The 21,954-nt window shown below is 33.3% G+C and overlaps 1 protein-coding gene across 2 annotated transcripts in view; it reads right to left on the reverse strand.

Moving 5' to 3' along the window:
* The window catches only part of STS (steroid sulfatase), a 183,622-nt gene that overhangs the window by 101,012 nt on the left and 60,656 nt on the right, over positions 1–21,954 (reverse strand). For both annotated transcript variants that reach the window (XM_051984565.1, XM_051984566.1), the window contains 4 exons: positions 15,089–15,229; positions 11,780–11,901; positions 11,418–11,540; positions 8,933–9,356 (listed from right to left, as the gene is read on the reverse strand). In XM_051984565.1, coding sequence (XP_051840525.1) covers positions 8,933–9,356; positions 11,418–11,540; positions 11,780–11,901; positions 15,089–15,229 — 810 coding nt within the window. The remainder of the gene's footprint in view (positions 1–8,932; positions 9,357–11,417; positions 11,541–11,779; positions 11,902–15,088; positions 15,230–21,954) is intronic.

Raw genomic sequence — 21,954 nt, forward strand, 5'->3', positions numbered from 1 at the left:
TCTCCTTTGCTGAATATTCACCCAAATTATACCTGCTCTTGTTGCTGGCTATTTTCTTTTCTAATATACTACTTCCTTTGGTGATCTCATAAGCTCTCATGGATTTACTTATCATCTTTATCTTGCTGATTCTCAAATCTACTTCTCCAGTCCAACCTCTATCCTGACCTCCAGCCTTACATTTTCAATTGCTTATTAGAATTTTGAACTGCATTTACTATTAATATCTTAAATTCAACATTTCCAAAATTTAATTTATTAACTTTTCCCCAAACTCTCTTTCTTCCAAACTTCTCTGCTACTTTTGAGGGCACTTCCATCCTCCCAGTTCCCAAAGATTGAAATACAGGTGTTGTCCTTCATTCTTCAAAGTTTCTTGAAACCCTGCAAAGACCCATATCCAATTTCTTGCCAAGGTCTAGTGGTTGCACCTTTGCAACACCGATTGAATATGCCCCCTTCTGTCCTCTGATTACTCAATAAAGATTTATTAAAGGTCTACTATATGTCAGGCACCATGCTAAGTAGTGTAGTTACAGAATAAAGCAAAAGACAGGCCCTGACCTACAGAAGCTCTAATTAGGGAGAGAGTATAAAAACTAATATATACAAATCAAACTATATACAGGATAAATAGGAAATAATTAACAGAGGAAAACCACTAAAATTAAGAAGATCTAGATAAGGTTTCCTATAGAAATCAGATTTTAGTTGGAAATTAAAGCCAGTATGTGAAGCTGAGGAAGGAACTTTTTAGGCATAGAGGACAGTGAGAGAAAATGTTCAAAATCAAGGGCTGGAATGCCTTGTTTGTGAAACAATTGGGAGGGAGGCCAATTTCCCTGGATCAAAGAGGATATGGCAGTAAGTAAGGTATAAGAAGACTGGAAAAGTAGGAGTAGGCTGGGTTATAAACGTCTACTACCACTCTGGGACAGGTTTTTAATCTCCTCATGCCTGGATAATGCAATAGTTTACTGGCTGGTCCCATCTCCTACCATTACTCAATAAACTCCAGTGGCTCCCTATGACTTCTAGGATCAAGTACAAGAATCCTCCGCTTGGAGTTCAAATGATTTTGTAACCTCTGCTTCCATCCACCTTTCCATTTTTCTTATACTTTACATCAAGTTCCACCTCCAACTATTTTTTCATCCAGTTTAAGCATTCTTGCTTCCACAAATAAACTCCATTTATTAACTCAAGCATTTTCTCTGACTATCTCTCATTTCTGGAATGCTTCTGTTCTTTAATTATGCCTTCTGGCTTCACTTGATTTACTTCAAGATAAAACTTTACCTCCTGCAGGAAAAAAACAAAACAAAACAAAAAAAACAAAAAACTCTCACAAATCCTCTTAAGTCTAATACCTTCTCTTCTTTCATTTATTTTTAATTTATCTGCATATATCTTGCTTGTACAGGTTTTTCTTATGTTGTCTTCCTCATTAGATTGTAAGCGCCTTAAAGTTAGGAAATCTTTTTTTCCCCCCTGAGGAAATTGGGATTACTGAGATCAGATTTGAACTTAGATCCTCCTGAATTCAGGGCTGATGCTCTATTCACTCTGAATAAGGTTGACACGTAGCTGCTCCAGTTAACTTTCCTTTATTTTCACTGTTTAGCATAATACCTGCCACAGAGCCAAGTGCTTAGTACATACTGACTGAGAGAAATTAAGTTGTTCAGTGAGATAACTCAGGTCAATTATAATAGACTTGTGTTGGACAGAACCAGCTGCATCCAGAAAGAGGATTATGGACTCTGAATATGGATCACAAAATAATATTTTTACTTTTTTGGTTGTTGTTTGCTTGCTTTTTTTATTTCTTTTTTTTCCCCTTTTTGACCTGATCTCTCTTGTGCTGCACAATAAATATGGGAATGTTTAGAAGAATTGCCTATATTTAATTTATAATGTTTGTTGACTAGGGGAGGAGAGTGGGAGGAAAGGAGAGAGAAAAAATTGAAACACAAGGTTTTGTAAGGGTGAATGTTAAAAAAAAAAAAAAAAAAAGTACCTTTGCATGTATTCGGGGTGGGGGAGCTATTATTAAAAAAAATTTTTTAAAGAAAAGAAATTAAGTTGTAATTTGGTTTAGGCTCAGTGGGGATGGAACTGATCAGTATGAATAGTCATTTGTCTTTCAAATAGACTGATGGACTGATGATTAATGGACTGTAACATATTAATTAATGTTAGAATGTATCTTGGTCTCCACTTTCAAATATTAGGGGCAATATGATAGGTACAGAAATAAAAATGAAAATTGTAATATATATTTGAGAAGTACAAAGACTTATGAAAGAATTGAGAACTGAGTTTCCATCTGTGTTGATCAGGAAAAATCTTGTGAAAAGGGTGATATGAGGTGGTTGTGAAGAATATGAAAAATTCCAATTTAGGAAAAAAAAGCATATGGTAAGGTAGAAAAGACCATACCAGACATAGGACACAGGATGAGCAAAAGAATGGAACTAAAGAGTGTTGGGGCATTAGAAAAATTGGAAGTTGTTGAGGTTTACTGAAGGATAGAATGGAAGTGAAAAGACTGCTATTAGACAAAATATCCATTTAGAGTCAATGAGGGTCTAAACTAGGATGATAGATTTGGCAATGGAAAAGAGAGAACAGATGTGCCCTTGTGGACTTAAGAACTTAAAGGGACAGTGCAACTTAAAGAACAACAACTACAATTTTTTTTAAGTGAAATGTTACAAAACTATAAAGAACAAACAAAACCCCAAATAAGGGATATTAGAAAACATCTCTACATTTTTAAGTTTAATTTGCAATAACATTTTTCCATCATCTTCTTCAGTCTACATAATCAATAAAATAACAAACCTAGTTCTAGTATGTAGCATTTGCCAATTTCAGAGGTATAAATGATTTCACACTGAAATTTTAACAATTGGCTCTCTTGGCTGGTATGAGTGGGTTCTAGTTTACCTGTGCCACTTCTTTGAAAAGGTAGGGGTCTATGGCTTTAGAAGATTGAATATATTTTGAGACTTTTTTGTTTGGTTTGATGATATATCTTTCTCTTCCTCTTTTTCCTTTTTTTTTTTTTTTTTAAAGAATTTGTTATATAGGGTGGCTCTTTGGGAGAGAGAATAGTAAGATTACTGGGTTAAATCATGATGATATGAAAAGCAAAATATATTAATACTTCTTAACTGTTGAGAATTAGCTGCTGTGTAGATAAGGGAGACGAGAAAAGAGAATTAAAAGATAACTTCTTATCATTTAGGTTTTAAGAATGATAGAATGGTAGTACAGTTGACAGAAAAAAAAAAAGATGATTTTGGAGAAAAGATACCCAGTTTTAAGCATGTTGAATTTAAAATGCTAGCATAACAGCCACCTTATTTTTAGCAAATAAGCGCAAGTCCAGATCTTAGAGGAATGAGGATAGAAATGAGTGTTTTTCAAAATAAGATAATAATTGAAATAAAAGTGATAGATGAGATGACCAAGGTCTAAGGACCCACCAAGAATTAATAGTATTGTCTTTGCCATCACATCTTGAATTAATTTCTGGATATCACATTTAAGAAAAGGTGCTGGCAAATTATGTTGCTTCCAGAACAGGGCAAACAATATGACTGTTTAAAGTATATAAAATATTTTTCTATACATTATTTGACTATCAACCAATACTGACATATATACTGTTATTTTCTCTGTTTTATTAAGGAGAAAATAGAGGTTCTGAGAAGTTAAATTACTTTCCCAAGATTACATAAACTAAATTTATTCCCTAATTTTCTGATGCAAAGTTTAACATTATCCACTATACCAAGCTATGATTACTGGACTGAAAATAATGTCCTATAAATATAGTTTAAGGGAATGGGAATGTTTAGTTGGAAGAAAAGAAGATATAGCTTTCTTTTAAGAATATGAAGAAGTGTCATGTCTAGAGATTAGACATTTGATTATTTTTTGTTTGGTCCAAAGAAACAGAATGAAGACCAATGAGTTAGAATTAGGCAACTAAGTGTCACATCTGATGGAATGTGAAATTTGGAAGTCAGGAAGACATGAGTTCAAATTTAGCCTCAGAAACTTACTAGCTGTGTGACCCTGAACAAGTCACTTAATCTTACCTGACTTCAGCTAAATCATGTATAAAATGGTGATAATAATTATACTTATCTGACAGGGTTACTGTATCAAATCAGTTAACATATTTAAAACATTTTGCAAATCTTTAAGTGCTATACAAAGCTGTTATTTTTATTATTTTATTATTCCTCTTGAATAGAAATCACAGAGAAGCAGAATATTTATGGCAAACACATAGAAGATGCTTAATAAATGAGTTTGGTCTGGATTGACCTCTAAGATCTATGTCTATAATTTTACAATCTCCAAGAGCCTTTCCAGCTTAACATAAATTTTTGATTTTTCTGATTCTACAAAGTGACTTGAAAAAACAAGGGAATGATTCAGCCATATAACCTGCTTTTGTGACATACTTGAGAATCTCTGACAAGTTTGTGGCAAAGGTAAAAGGGCCTCAGAGAGAAAGCAATAAGGAAGATCAAGAGTGTGAAATGGATGGTGAACTCCTTAAAAGCAGGAACTATTAAGTTTTTTATCGTTGTATCATGATGCCAAGGCCTAGTGCATTCTCTTTGGTAATGCAAATATTCGTTATTTGAATTGCTTAAAGAATGGATATTGCTAACTTTCTAATGTTTCTTCTAGTTTTCAGGCAAGACTAGTTCCTTCTGCTATTTAAAAAAGTCTGAGTATAAATAAAAATAGGAATTATTTTTGATTGGACATGAGAGCATTTCTTGGATGCTAAACTTAATTCAACAGAAATTTATTATGTGTTTATCATGTGCAAAATGTTTCACTAAGTACTAGATACATGATAAAATATGGAAATAGACTTTAAAGAAAAGTTTTCCTACATATCTTCAGAGACCAATTCTAGCCTCCCAGTCCTTCAGGCTCACAACCTAAAAGTCATCCTGAATTCCTCACTATCTCTCACCCACTCCCATCCACATCCAAACTGTTGTCAAGGCCTTTTCAGGTAACTTTTGCAATATCTTGTATATGCCCCCATTCTTTTCTCAGACACTGCCATGTAGTTAAGAACCTCATGTCTGGATAATTCTAATAGTCTGATGATGGGTCTTGTCTGCCTCAAGTCTTTTCCTCATTCTTAACTCACCATACAACCATTCAAGTGATTTTTCTACTCAAACTCCAGTGGCTCTCAATAGCATCCCGAATCAGAACCAAAGTGCTCTGGTTGTCATTTAAAGTGCTTTATAATTCAGCTCCACTCTACCTTTCCAGTCTTCTTGTGCCTTATTTTCTCTAAAACATACTCTTCAATACAGTGATACCAGTCTCAGCTTTATGTATTTTTTTCTAGTTGTCTCTCATTCTTAGAATGGTCTATCTCCTCCACTCTGATTACTAATCTTTCTGATTTTTTTAAATCCCAACTTAAATTCCATCTTTTATTGAAAGTTTTTTTCAACTCCCTTTAATTCAAGAACCTTCCTGTGTTAATTATTTTCTATTTATCTTAGTGTATAGCTTACTTTGTATGTGAACATATATGTTTATATGTGTGAAGATATATGTGTGTATATGTATGTATGCTTGCATGTGTGTATTGTACTTTTGTCTCCCCTTGAGGACAAGAACTATCTTTTACTTCTTTTTTTAAAAAGCCTCAGCACTTAGTACAGTGCCTAGCACATGTAAATATTTAATAAATTCTGACCTATGGATCGATCGAAAACATCTCAATGTTCTCTTGGTTTTTTTCACAAAGGCATCATTGTTAACTCACTGTCTAACCTAATATTAGCTCTCACATGATGCATGCAGGTTTGGCAAAGCTGATGTGTATAGTTATGCAAAACTGATTTTTGTTTCCAAATCAACCCTATACCACTACTATGCTTTAGAGGAAAAAAAACTGAATTAGTTTTTAATGTTTAACTAATATTGTTAATAATCTGACTTACTATAAAACTAATTTTTCTACTTTCAATCTGAGAACTACATAAATTGGTGACATTAATTTGTTTTACTCCCCATCTTGTAGAAAAGGAAACAGAAATTTCTAAAGGCTTTAACGACTAGCCAAGAATCCCTACCTACTAAGTGGGGACTCCATAGTCTCTCAAAATGCTATGTCGCAGAGTTAGAAGAATATTTCCAATTATTTATGTAAGGTACTTGATTGATTTGGAGTTGAAAAGTATGTTTTATTTTAAAGTGATGATGGGTTCTATTTAGTTTTCTTATCCTTGGTTGTAATAGACTAAGCATATTTCCTATTATCTCCATTTTATAGACATAACTCTTGACTTGACAATCTATTCCTTAGCTCAATTATGTCACTAGTTGTTAAGTTTACTCATATTTTGCAAAACTTAACAACTGAAAGATATTCCAAAATGGTCTCATGAGAGCACAGCATACAGTAGTTCTCATATTTCCCTTGATCTAAATACTAAAATTTAATTAATGTTACAAGACAACAATTTTTTCCACAGCCACAATTGAACGCTAACTTGTGTTAATCTTGCAATAAAATAAACCTCATTTTTTTTTGGACAATCATTATCATCTTTCCATCACAGTGTACTTCTTCAGTTGAATCTTGGAAGTTTAACTGTATTTCCATTAAATTTCATCATTATATTTGGTAATCAATCCTTGACAGATCAAGGTCTTTTAAAATTCTATTTCTATCATATAGCATATAAGCTATGCATTCAAGTTTTGTATCTTTTAAGTTTGATGAGAATGACATTTACATTTTCATCTAAATCACTTATAAAAATGTTGAACAAAATAAGAACATGGCTAAAATATTTAATCCCATTTAATCATTATTAAATACTTTTGAACCTAATTTTTAACCAGATCTGACTAGAATTGGGAATGGGGATTTGTGGATGAAAATTGAAAAGATTTAAATGTAAAATTTGACTAGACAGTCTCTGAGATTCCTCATTAGTCTGTGATTCTTTGAATAACTCTGCTTGCATTCTATGATTCTTTGAATAACTGTTTGCCAAAGGAAAGTTTATCTGAAGAAAAAACACTGACTGTTTAAAACCCAATGTTAAAAAAAACAAAACTATAAATAGGTGCAAGAAATCATTAGTAAGAGAAATAATGGTTTCTCCTAATTAGAGTCTTCAAGTATTCTCAATGGTGATGTTGAAATTTCTTTTTCAATATTAGACCAGATTAGCCACTGAAGTCCTTTGGAATTTTAAGATTTTGTGTTCCTCAGAATCAATTATAAATCCAACTAGGCTGTATTATGGGCAGCTAGGTGGTGCAGGGGATAGTACTGAGCCTGGAGTCAAACAGATTCATCTTCCTGAGTTCAAATCTGACCTCAGACACCAACTGTATGACCCTGGGCTAATCATTTAACCATGTTTGCTTCAGTTTCCTCAAATGTAAAATGAGCTAGATAAGGAAACAATAAGCTACTCCAGTGTCTTTGCAAAGAAAATATAAATGAGGTCACAGGGAGTTAGTCAAGACTAAAATAACTCAACAACTATACTATATGTTGTAGGCCACATTTCTATTTCTTGCATACAAAAATATTGTGAGGGAAAATGTTGGAAAAAAAAAATACCTTGTTGAAATCAGATGTTATATTGAATACATTTTAGGTGCAACAGCCTAGTCAAATCATCAACTGAATAAATGAGATAATTCTGGGATAATCTCTTGGTTTATTCTGGCTACTAGTGATCACTGTTTCCCATGCTAAGTGCTAATGAACAATCCGCTCTAAAGTTTTGCCAGGAACTCACATCAAGCTGACAAATCTATTGTTTCCAGAATCTTATTTTTCTAGTCTTTTAAATTTTAGGACATTTGTTCATTTCCTGTCTTTAGAATATCTCTTTTTCCTCTTGATTCCTGAAAAATAATCTAGAGCACTAGAGCAATCAAATCTGCAATCTCTTTTGGAATCCCAGGGTGCGATTTTGGCCAAGAGACTTAAAACTCAGTTTTAGAGCACCTGGTTCTCTCTTACTATCTCCTCTTTCATTTTAAGCTTTTATTTTTCTCACTATTTTTGTTTTACTGTCTTGAATTTGAAAAACATTCTCCCTGAGAATTTGAGTCGAAGTTAAGTAGTTCTGTTTTACTTCTTTAATTTTACTTTTGCTATCTGTTAGCATTATACTCGCAATTGACCCTAAGATCCACCCTTTCTTTGTTATTCTTGACCCAAACATAGTTTTAAAAGCCATTATTGGTTTTCCTCCACATTTCCCCCAAGTCTAAGCTCATTTTTCATTTAGAAGTGTAAAATGTAGGGGCAGCCAAATAACATAGTGGATATGGAACCGACCCTGAAGTCAAAAGGACCTGAGTTCAAATTTGGCCTTAGACATTTAACACTTCCTATCTGAGTGACCCTGGGCAAGTCATTTAATCCCAATTGCCTCAGGAAAAAAAGGTATAAAATGTAAACTAGAGAGAACAATATTATTATTCTTTTTTTTTTTTTCTTTTCTATAACAATTCCTGGTGATGTAAACAAAACACAGTTCCAGCCAGGACCCACTTTAGCCTATAGCTTTTCACTTAAGGTGATCAACTATCTTTTACTTTTTTAAGTTGCAAGAGGGAAAAAGTTGACAGAAAAAAAAAATATGTCATCACTCCAGTGTGTTTAATATAAGAGACTAATGTAGCTGGAGAGTAATTTCTCAAGTTACCAAGTATACACAATTTAACTTTTCATACTATTACTTTACTCAAGCCAACTGCCCTCTTTTGCTACCTCTCTGAATACCTATAAAATATGGAAGAGAAAAGAATGCTAAAATAAGGATAGTGTTTGACTGTCACAATGGAGATTAGCCAGTTTTCATGAACAAAATCCCAGTATAAAAGCAATACCAACCTGTTTATGAACTTGAGAGCTTCCCTAGTCAACCTCTGAGTGAGATTTTCGTAAGACATTGGCTGCTGGACAACTTCATGGTTCCTCATCAAAATGCAGTTTAAAGGTCGGAAAAAATGAAGGAAGCAGGCTAAGAGTCCAATTATAGTAGCTGCTAATAAAAGACAGGAAAAGAATACCCAGTGAGGAAGCCGAAACAGGCCAAGGCAATTGAGTGCCTCCAAAGTGACAAGAGCAATGCCAACAATTTGCAGGGGAATGAAAACAAACATATGAATGGCTGTGGTAAACACAGTGCCTGATCCTGGCTTGCAATCTCTCAAATTGGTCACTGGCAGTCCATAGAAGTGGTCAAAACCATGATTTAAAGGATGGTGACAGAAGTCATCTCTGCTGTTACAATTTATCCCAAGGTGCCACTTTCCTATGAAAAAAGAAATATAGGAGACATATATTTTCAGGTAAACCAATTTCTTGATTTTGAATACTAAATCCTATCTATATAAATTTAGAAAATTTCTATCTCCTGACTGAGGTTTTTTTTTTTTATTTTGAACATAAATACTAAAAGAAAAAAATAGCAATTTGACTCACATAGAAAAACACAAAAAGCTAATTCTATGTAATGCCTTAAAAATTCTTTTGCTTTTAGTGCTTGTTTTTTTTTTTTTTTTAAGTATACAAGACATTCTACATATTACTTTCAAAACTGTACAGTGCTCCTTTCAAACTTCCTTTTTTTCTCTTCTATGCATTTAAAAGATATTACAATAGCTCTTTCCTTTGTATCACTATTGTTAACTATCCACACCCCCTGGAGCTCCAGTCCAAAATTAAATCTTTATGTTCCACATAGTCTAGGATTTAAAAAACTTATTTCTATAGGTAAAGAGACTTGATTTGGTCTTCCTAGCTCATTAATCACCTTTATTAAGTCAGCAACCACACTGTTTGCAATATAGGCATATCTTAATATGTGGCACAGAAAGTTTCTTGAAGAATTTTCTTTAAATCAGAATCTTTATATTCATTCTTATTACCCAATTCTAACTTTAAAATGAGGATGCAAAAAAAAAAATTTAAAAAAAGACTTGACAAATAATATTTTTGAATGATATAAATTTTTTGAAAGATATATGAAAGACAAATGAGAAGCTTTGCCTTTTTAAAATATTTTCAAGTTTTATGTTAATGTTGCTAACCAAAAATAGCAAAGGAAAAAACTTACCTATCATAAAAAAGGAAACTGAATAGAGAAATTGAGTTCTCTAGCTTTTGCCACATATTAACTGTGTGACCTTGTACAACTTCCTCTGGCCCTCAATTTTTTCAACTGCAAAATGAAAGGTTTGAACTAGATGACTTCTAAGATCTCATCCAGTGCTAAGTCTATACATTCATAGTTATATGCCACATTGTGGGGAAAATTATTCTGACAATGCCTGTGAGTAGTGGACAACATTTCATTTCATTTAGGCTAGGACAATACAAACTAAACAACAGTACACAGGGGTCTTTTCAAAAGAAGAGTGTAAGATATGAGGCAAATCTGACATGCAAAATATATTCTCCCTAAAAATAAATTATCACTAATTTTTAGAAATGTTTACTTCAACAATTCACAAACTAAATAACAACAACAACAACAACAAAAACAAAACAAATTCATTGTTGTAAATAATGCTTCAGAAATGCAAATTTCAACAACCTCTTGGTTAGGGAGAGTCTCATGAGTCATTGTGGTCAAAATAATTTCTTACCTGATTGTCAAACTTCAAAGGATAAGACTGTCAATTTTGCTAAGTTTATGCACAGAAGAGAGGTGTATAGTCTGTTGCTTGGTCCTTACCTGAAACTTTTCCAACTTGGTAGGACTTCCTAGATCTTAATCTTCAAGAACCCAAATCCTACCTGAAGTAGAACTTCTTCATTATTTTATATATATAGGTTTGAAAAAAATGTTATGTGTGTATATATAAATATATATGTATTTATGTATGTATATATATATATATTTAAATGCACAAATATATTCAATATGTCTGTAGAGGAATTTAAATCTTAAAATTTAAGATTTAATAGATTATTTAGAATTAAAAGGGACCTAAATGCTCATCTAATCTAAAACTTTCATTTTCAGATTCAGAAACTAGGATTCAGGGAATTTAAGGAACTTATTCAAAACCACACAGTTAAGTTTCAAAGTCGAAAGTTAAACACAGATCTTCTAAAACCAAAACCCCAGGCTACCATCCTTTCAATAAAAGTAATGAATACTGTTGTCAGAATTTATCTGCAACTGTCTCTAACTCTCACTTGTCCTTGTAACACTCTCATCCCTTCCTTGATACCACACCTAAATCGAGTCTAGTGTATAACTAGAACATTTTTTTTTGTTAATTGACTTTTTCTTCTATTAACTTCTTCCCTCTTTCTATAATCTTAAATTCCTTTCCTCCCCCACATTTTTCCCAATTGTCTCTACCTATCAGGGCTGTAGAATAGCCTTGGTTCTTCAAAAGCTTGGCAAAAGTGATTTCATTAGTAGGCAGTCCACCTGAAGAAGCTGAAAATAGGAACACTCCAACCTTAGAGCGTGAAGCCATCCCTGGAAAAAGACGAAGAAGAAGAAGAAGAAGGAGGAGGAGGAGGAGGAGGAGGAGGAGGAAAGAAAAAGAGGAGAAAGAAGGAGAAGGAGAAAGAGTAGAAGAGAAGGAGAGGGAGGAGAAGGAGGGAAAAGGAGAAAAAGGAGGAGGAGAAAAAGAAGGAGAAGGAGATTAGTGAGAAATACTGTCTTTACATAATCAAAAGAAAATGAACAATAATACTTTTTAAATGGATTCTTACCTGACCGGACAGGATAACGGCCTGTCAAGAAAGCCGCTCTACTTGGTGTACAAAGTGGAGATGCAGCTAAATGCTGAGTGAATTTCACTCCCCCTTTGGCTATTCTATCAATATTAGGAGTTCTAGGGGAAGGAAAAGAATAATATTATTTTAATTGCCCTAAAATTGAAGCTTTTAATTATAATTACACCTAACATTTATATAGCACTTAAAATTTGCAAAGTATTGCATATATGTTATTTCAATTGATCTTCACAAATCTGAGTCAAGTGCTATTTTACCAGTATATCTAAGACAGGATTTGAATTTAGAAGTTTTACTAACACTATGTCCACTGTGCCACACAGCTGCCCTATTATATGTTTTATAATTAATGCTGATTTTTAAATGAATATTTACCTTCTGCTACATAAAATAGAGACTCTAATAAGTGATGTGTTATTATTTGTTTATCTTTATACAAGAATCACATAAGTCTTTGTTTTAACTGTTTATACTTGTAAATACACTTTCAAGATGCCATAAATGAAATCTAAGTGTTCATGGTATCATTTCTCTGTCGATTACCATTCTAACAGCTTCCTTCTGAATGAACTGGAGAGTCAAAACTACCTAAAAATTATACCTCCTTTACTCCTCTTCACTCATAATTTTGCTTCCTATCACTTTGATTTTACATAATATCCTTACAGAAGAAAATTGTAGACATTTAATTAATTCCTTGCTTAAATTATTTTTGTTTCTTGCCAATGTTTGTCCAGCTTAGAATGCAAAGTCTAAGAGGGCAGAACCTGTATTTGCTAATTTTGAAGCATAGTATTTGCCATAGCCAATGAAAAGGGGGAAAATGGGCAATGAACTAATATTTTAAAGAAGAAATGGTGAATTTGAAAGTAAGGAAAAGCAGAGAATTAGATTAATCCTGAAGTGTATTTTTCTCATTGCAAAGTTTCTTTTCTAGGAACATCTGTACCTTATCTTTTCAAACAACTAAGGGAATGATAGGAAGTGAGGTTAAGGACTGCCAGTCTTTTCTTTCCTTATTAGGGAACTGATTATAGTTAATGATACTACTTTGATTTTCTTGCAAAGGCAGAGAGCAGGCACATCACATTATTTTTGGTTTTGGACTAAATAAATATGAAGAAAATGTGAGGGAATGAAATTTCAAGGAAAAAAACTAATATAGATGACCCAGATAAATAACATTTCTAATATAAAGAAAGAAACATCTTATAAATTTTAAAAATACCCCAGACGGACACCAAATCAAAGATGAGTAAATGACAAAAGTATAAAACATTGATATGCAATTGAATTAAAATTGTGAGAAAGAAGAGTGGCAAATCCAAATATATTTATGAAGAAAATTTCCAACATTTAAGTTTTCTTTAGAATATATGTTTTAAATGTGAAAAGTGTTTGTAATCATGTAGCTCAAATTGAAACAAAAGGCAGTATTACTTTTTTAAAAAAAAGCAAGTTACTCCCGGCAGCTAGGTGGTGCATTAAATAGAGCACTAAGCCTGAAGTCAGGAGGACCTGAGTTCAAATCTGATCTCACACACTTAACACTTCCTAGGTGTGTGGCTCTGGGCAAGACACTTAACCCCACTTGCCTCAGGGGGAAAAAAAGGCAAGTTATTCAAGAAAAACAAAATTTATATGTGTACAATGTTCTCTTGTAGAAATACTTTCTTCTCTATGCATCAGGTGTTTTTTTTTTTTTTTTTTAGATTTTTCTCCTTTTCATTCTTTCATCTTTCCTCCTTCCCTCTCTCCCTCCCTCCTTTGTTCTCTCATTCTCTCTTTCCTTCTTTGTTTCCTTCCTTTCTTCCTTCCTTCCTTCTTTCCTCCCTTTTTTCCTTCTTCTTTTTTTTTGCTTAAAGAACAAGACTTCTATTGAAACACTTATTAGAAACAAGACACCAGATTCAACTTCAAAGTCTGTAATGTTTTATTGAAAGAGAGAGAAGGATGTAGTCTTCCATTTTCATGAGAAGTGGGCACATATCCCTGAGAGAGTGTGTTTGTGTATGTACACATGCACAAGAAAAAACTTTTTTAGGTTTGTCTCCTCCCTATCTCCTCCCACTAACCTTAAATTGGGTAGAGTAATAGTTCTTGGTACCCTCCCACCATGAATGCCCTCTTCCTCACCCCACTGGGTCTACATTTGGCTTATGTTTTTCCTTGGGCAGAGAAAATACTACGCACGAGTCTAGTTCAGCAAGTGCCATAAAGAAAAGCTTTTCCCCAGTCATTGACCCTGGTCAGTTTATTCTAATTTCTACCCTGGACATATTTACCAAAAAGCCAAGTTATTTTCTCCTTCTGAAAACTCATTGGTCAGTGATACTTATTATCTTATCTTACAACATTGTAATATTGCAACATTCTTGTGGAAATCTTGCAACATTCTGTGGAATATTAGCTTGTCTGCTCAAGGTTTCTGATGAAAGTAATTTTAACCATTCTGTGGAAACTTAAGTCTAGTTTGTGGCTCACACACTGGAAGCAGGATAGCTATGCTATATTTCTAAGGTAATAATATAAAATACATGATACTAAACACTTACCTCTACCACATCCCTTTCTCATCTCTGATTCTATGGCTTGCAGGCCCTTTGAAAAGATGGTAGTATAACAACCTCACTGTTGGTCAGTGAAAAATAGTAGGGATTGTGGGAAGGGAAAAAAGGAGCAGATGTTTAAGGTAAGAATTGAGTGGGACTATCCAGCAATGTGGTACTGCTAGATATCCCAGATTTTTTTAAAAAATGACTGGAGGTATGTGGGGAGGAAGACATGGAAAAAATAGGGAAACAAGGAAGATAAAAGGAAAGGGGAAAAAAAGGCAAAGGAGAATTTTTAGATTTTTCCCTTTCATATATTACACAACAGAATGTACAACACAGAAATGGTAGAATGAATAATGGAAAATAGAAATGCTTCCTTTCTAGGATTCTTCCTACAGATGTAAATTACAGATATGTATATATGTATGTATATGCATTCATAATTCTTGCTAATCACATTCTAACTCCCATATACACACTTAAATATATATCCAAATATAAATCTACATACATAGTAACAAATGGAAGAGCATTATTACTATGGTTACTTAAATATAATAGATGTAGCTTATATTCCATGGTTCTAAGAATATTTTAAAACTATCAAGGAAGAAATTCATTGAATACACACACACATACATATACATGTGTATGTATGTACATGTATATATACATATGGATATGTATATATACACACACAATAACTTATACAGAACTTCTATTATTGAACCTTAGAGTTGTGTTTCCATAGCATCCAGGATCTCCAATGCCAAGGTCATCTGCCATTGCTATAATAATGTTGGGTTTTGAAACTTCATCACTGTTGACGCTGCCATAGAATAACATCAGAAGTAAAAGCATCTTCATGTTTCTGTGAAGAGTCAATAAACAAAAGAAGAATAAAGAATGAGAGAATAGTTTTGTTTTATTTTTTCCTGATTAACTCGAATTCTTTTTGGCTATGGAAGCAAATCATTGAAACAAAAATTAAAAAAAAATTCCCAGCTTATCAACTGATGATCATATCTGCTGCAAGAAGACTTGTCAAAGGTGATGTATAAAGATATTGGCTTCTCCTCTGGGTATTTGTCTTCTGAATAAATATTTTGCTTTTGGTGAAAACCATTCATCTCCAATTTTTATTTTTGAAAAATGAAAGAGACATTGTTTTTTAGGAGGAAAAAGGTATAAGCTCACCTATTTTTTGATATTGAAAATCAGTCATTTTGATGATATAAAAATGTTCTTGATTGATGGAAAAAGCAAATATTTTATTGAAAGAAAATATTTTTATCCATGTTCTTAACATAGCACCCATTAACTTCCTCTCTCCCCAAGTAGATAAACATAAATACATCAATTATAAAAATCTTTCGATATTCTGAGTAAACTAATTTCAAACATATGATGAAGAATTCAGTTTGATAATGACATACCAAAGTCAATGAACCAAAAACAAAACAAAACAAAACAAAACAAAACAAAACAAAACAAAACAAAACAAAACAAAACAAAACAAAAAACCCTTCTGTTCAATAGGATAAATTAGTTCCAAGCAATAGAACATAAAGTTCAGTCGATCACCAGATGCCTCTTGGACATCCCACAGGCCTCTCAAACTCAATGTATTCAATATAGAACTCATTATCTTCTTCTAAAATGCATTCTTCTTCTCGATTTCCCTATCTCTGTCAAGAGTACCACCATATTTCCAGTGATCTAAGTTCCCAACCTATCAGTCATTCATTAATCCTCATTCTTCTTCATGCTAGATCTCTAATAAGCTGCAAAATCAGCTGCAAAAAATGTTTTATCTCCCTGACTTTTTCTCACACCTGTACTATTTTCTACACTCATATGGCTACTTTGATTCCGGCCCTTATTACTTCTCATCTGGGCTATGGAAAAAAATCCAAATTTTCAGTTCAAAGTGTTTTCTTTGATTTTTGTCTCTCCTTCTCTAATCTGTCCTACTATACCCAGTCATCTAGTACAAAAGCGCTATTCCTAAAGCACAAATCTGTTCATGTCACTCCCCTACCAAATTCCTGTGACTCATTTCTAGAATGCTGATTCTAAAAAAAACCTCTTCTCTTTGACACTTAGCTATTCACATCTTGGCTCCAATCTATCTCCCTAGCCTTACTATGCAATATTTTCCTTTTCCATACTCTATGGTTTACTCAAAATTATTTTTTTGCTTTTCTTCATACATGACACTGTATCATCTGATTCCATACAAAGATATGGACTGTCCTTCATTCTTAGAATGTGTTCACTCCTATTCTCTACCTCTTAGAATCCTTTATTTGTTTTCAAAGCTCAGCTGAAATGCTGTCTACTACATGAGATTTTGCCAGGTAACTCCAGTTGCTAGTGTTTTCCACCTAAAAATAAAGTTGTATTCATTTTACACACACACACACACACACACACACACACACACACACATATGTAAAATGTACTTTTAAATATATGCATAGTACTGCATGTTGTCCTCTTCTTTAGGACAGAAAATATCACATTTTTGTTTTTGTATCTCTAATGCCCATTATATTGTAAAAGCTTAAGTAATGCTTGCTGATTGTTTGTATGTACAGAATTTATCATGCCATCTGACACTTAGTAGGCAATGAATAAATAAATGTTCAAAGATTTATTGATCACAATGGTACACAATATTATAACTTTTTGTTCCTAGAATCCTTCAAATATAAACTGTAGCCTTACTAAAATATAGAGAAGCAAAAAGGATTTTGCTCTCCCTCACCCTATCCAGCATTTAAAAAAATTATATTACAGACTTCTATGTATATTTGCATATGCAAATGTATATCTACGTGTGTATATATAGAGGTACAGAGAAAGTTAGGAGGTACCTGAGTAGTTATGAATGGGTAAATATCTGACAATAAACTTGGGAAGGGGGGCCGAAGGAGAAGATGTACAAATGACACTTTTAATTTTAATCTGCATTATTAGCATTTTCTTCACTTCTTATATGCAAACAACATCACAATTTAGTCAAGCCCCAATCTCTGGCATTTGCTAATTTCTGAAGTATAAATATTCATATTAAAGATTTGACAATAAGCTCTCTTATACCAAATTGGCTAGAGCAGACCTCTGCCTCAGTAAATAGCTCTACCTCAATTTGTATTGTTCTCTAGTTTTTCATTTGTCTATAATGTTTCCCTGCAAAATTTCTAAAAGGAGGGACCATAACATAGAATTTGTTTTGGTTGCCCATAGTATTTTAGGTACTCAGTACATATCTATTAAAATATGACAAATATTTGAAATACAGGTGTCTCTCCATTGAAAGTCAGGTAACACTTATATAACCAAGTTGCTAATAATATGGATAACCTATGCCCTCTTAGATAGCATAAGCCTGCAGTAAAAAGGATCATCACTGTCACCACCATGACAATCAACAACAATAAAGCTTCTTTGAATTCCTGTACCTCTGAATATAACCAAGTGTTCAAATTAGGATACTGTTAGTCTCTGAGGTTTGTATCTTTTTTTTCCTTAAAAGTTCCTAGGATGCTGGGGGCAATCAAGGAATAAAATCCATACTTTTATAACCATGCCAAGGTGTAAAAATTCCATATGACACAACATGCAGATTTAAATAGGAGATAAATTTAATCCTGCATACAGAGATGTTCTGTGGCATCTTTAGAAGAGAACCAGATTGCTAAATTAGCTTTTTCATAATCATCAAATATCAGTTGTAGAGGGATGAAACTCTTGAGTTTATGCACTGAGGCCAGACAACTGAGCACTTAAGGCTAATTACCGATTGGACAATACTCTATAAGCATATACTTGGAAAATGGCCCTTCCCACTATCCTGTATTGGCTTGATAATTGTTGTATATAGAGAATTGTAGAAGGGACCGAGCGGGGGGAGGGGAGGAATAAGACTAGCCAGGGTCACTTTGGCGGTAGACGGGGAAGAAGGAGATCGTGGAGATTCTGTGTCCATCCAATTCAATCTTACCTCTAAAGACCAAGAATAAAGACTGAGGACTTTTGCTTATCCTGACTCCGGCTGATTCTAAGGTATCCAGGGTGCTAACATGGTCATCACAATCAATTATTACTAAATGCTGGTGCTTTTCTAATTTTCATATTTTAAAATCTAACAAAGGTATACAACACATATTTTCTAGTTGTACTTTTCTACTGCTCACCTTATTCTATCAATATGTTTGCCAATTTTCTCAATCATTGGATTTTCTCCAATTAATTCTTTCTGTAACAAACTCACAACTTGGAGACATTTCAAAAGATAAATTATTTCCAGAAAGTAATTACAAATTCATGTGCTTAGTGTACAAGTTTACATCTGAGTTTTCAACAGAGAAAACAAATTTTTCTTCAAAATTCTTTCTTATTGTCACTTTAGAGATATGAATTTGCTAAAATAACTCAATAGAGATTTGCTTGTTTTTTTTTTTCTCCTTCTAAATGCTAAACTTACAAATGTGTTGGAAGCGGGTTGCATAAAATGACTTCTCAAATCCCTTCTAATCATGAGGTCCTATAATTCTAGTTATTTTTGATGAAGAGTGATATCTTGGATTGTGACTTAGTGCAGGAGAAGAGAAAGGGGAATCTTGGCTTCTGCATAGTACTGTGAAATGTCAGTAAATTGTGCCCAGGCTCTACAAGTGCCAGGCATATAATCAAATCCCTACTATATACGTCTTTGCTATGTGACTTTAAGTAACATGAACAAATTCCAAAAGTACCATAAAACCAAAATAAATTTCTAATCATCATAAATTCCTAAGGATAATGGGAGATTCAGTTTTTTTAAGTTTACCAAGTCTTCAAAAATTTAGTCATTATCTTTTTCTTCCCTTTTTCTTTAAATATCACTAGAAATCAAGAAAAATAAAAAAAAAGATAATGTGATGCCCCTTAGATAATATGTGTCACTTAAACGCCTAGAAAAAATAAACCTTCATATAAACATGTATATCTCTCTAAAGGTATTTTATATTCATTCCTTATAGCAAAATTAGTCTTTAAAGAGTTGATTTTTCTTAACACTAAGTTGTTTTAAGATGTATTCAATCTCCACAAGTGAAAGACAAATAACCTTAGATGAAATTCACCATATATTATAAGTAAACTTGAAAATTTTACTCCCATTTTGTTCAAGGATTCACATTTTGTACTGCATTTACTCAGCAGGATTTTCACAGATAACAAACCATAATTAACCAATTTCCCTTTTAAAAATACGTACGTAAATACTTGATTAAAACAATAACCCAAATAACTTAGTTAACAATTGCATAGTTTTTATAAGCAATAGCTAAGCAATTTTAGGTAAAACTTCCTTTAAAATATAGGCAAAACTTGAAAATTTATCATTTCTTTGCTTTCATCACTTCAGATTTACAGTGCTAAAATGGTAGTGATGAAGGAACTCTCTGAAGAACTCCCAAATTCCCTTCCAAAGAATTGGTCCAAAAGCAAAGAAGCAGCTTAATAGTTCAACATGAAACAGATAGGAGGGGAGCAAGGTCCAGGTGCAAGAATAGGAACAGCAATAACAGCTAGAGTCATAGCGGGAAACCTAGAGTAGGGCTTCTAATTTGCGCAATGAGCTAGAAAGTCCTGCCAAACTCCTAGACCAATGAGAACTCTACAGCATAGCAAGGGCCCGGCAGAAGCCACCAGGAAGGCCTTGACCCCATTGCTGATTAGTAGTGAAGCTCCAAAGCTATATTGTTTCCATAGAAATGAAGCAGCAAGTAGAAAATATTGCAAGCAACCACAAAGAAACAATTCAAATATCATATCTCTGCAGTCTGGATTACACAGGATTTGATAGCTTCCACATTAAAGGAATGGAGAACTTGGAAAATGATGCAATACTAAAGACTTAGACAATACTATAGAGGACTTTCAGATATTATAGTACCTCCAAATAAAAGACTCAAGGAAAACATAAACAGGTAAAAATGAACTGAGAAAACAACAAATTCAACAAGGTTAAGCTATTCATATTTCTAAATGGCAAGATAATATGTGTAAATTAATTACTGTAAGAGCAATTAGAAGGAGTATATATAGACAAAGGATATGGATACAAATTTATTTTGATGGTTGGTATGATATCCCCACAAAACATAAATAAATAAAGCAATGAGAAAGAGAATTGCACTGGAAGGAGATGGGAAAGTGAATAGGGTTATTAGGGTAAATTACCCCACATAAAAAAGGCATGAAAGAACTATTATAAAGGAGGGGAAGACGGTTGGTGGGGATGACATACAAAGCTTAAACTTTACTGTCATCAAAATTGACTCAAAGAGTTTAATAACACAGTCACTCAGTTGGATGCAGAAACCTATCTTACTCTATATAGAAGTAAAAAGGAATAGGAATAAAATAGGAGGGGGAGGAAGACTGATAAAAGGTAGCATTTATTGGGGAAGATAATAATCAAAAGTAAAACACTTGCAGGGAGAGAAAGGATTGGGGATGGGGTGGGGAAGATAAACAAGAGAAAAACAACATGGAAGGAAATATATAGTTATCATAACTACAAATGTAAATGAAATAAAATCATTCATAAAATGGGAATGGATAGCCAAATGTGTTAAAAACCAAAATCGTACAATATGTTGTTTAAAGAAACACATTTGATTAGGCATGGACCCACACTTAATACCATATACCAAGATAAGATCAAAATGGGTCCATGACCTAGACATAAAGAACGAGATTATAAATAAATTAGAGGAACATAGGATAGTTTATCTCTCAGACTTGTGGAGGAGAAAGAAATTTGTGACCAAAGATGAACTAGAGACCATTACTGATCACAAAATAGAAAATTTTGATTACATCAAATTAAAAAGCCTTTGTACAAATAAAACTAATGCAAACAAGATTAGAAGGGAAGCAACAAACTGGGAAAACATCTTCACAGTTAAAGGTTCTGATAAAGGCCTCATTTCCAAAATATATAGAGAACTGACTCTAATTTATAAGAAATCAAGCCATTCTCCAATTGATAAATGGTCAAAGAATATGAACAGACAATTTTCAAAGGATGAAATTGAAACTATTACCACTCATATGAAAGTGTTCCAAATCATTATTGATTAGAGAAATGCAAATTAAGACAACTCTGAGATTCCACTACACACCTGTCAGATTGGCTGAGATGACAGGAAAAAATAATGATGAATGTTGGAGGGGATGCGGGAAAACTGGGACACTGATGCATTGTTAGTGGAGTTGTGAACGAATCCAATCATTCTGGAGAGCAATATGGAATTATGCCCAAAAAGTTATCAAATCATGCATACCCTTTGATCCAGCAGTGTTTCTATTGGGCTTATATCACAAAGAAATACTAAAGAAGGGAAAGGGACCTGTATGTGCCAAAATGTTTGTAGCAGCCCTATTTGTAGTGGCTAGAAACTGGAAAATGAATGGATGCCTATCAATTGGAGAATGACTGGGTAAATTGTGGTATATGAATGTTATGGAATATTATTGTTCTGTAAGGAATGACCAGCAGGATGAATACAGAGAGGCTTGGAGAGACCTACATGAACT

The sequence above is a fragment of the Antechinus flavipes genome, chromosome 3 (genome assembly GCF_016432865.1).
Source record: "Antechinus flavipes isolate AdamAnt ecotype Samford, QLD, Australia chromosome 3, AdamAnt_v2, whole genome shotgun sequence".
In the NCBI taxonomy this organism is placed as follows: domain Eukaryota; kingdom Metazoa; phylum Chordata; class Mammalia; order Dasyuromorphia; family Dasyuridae; genus Antechinus; species Antechinus flavipes.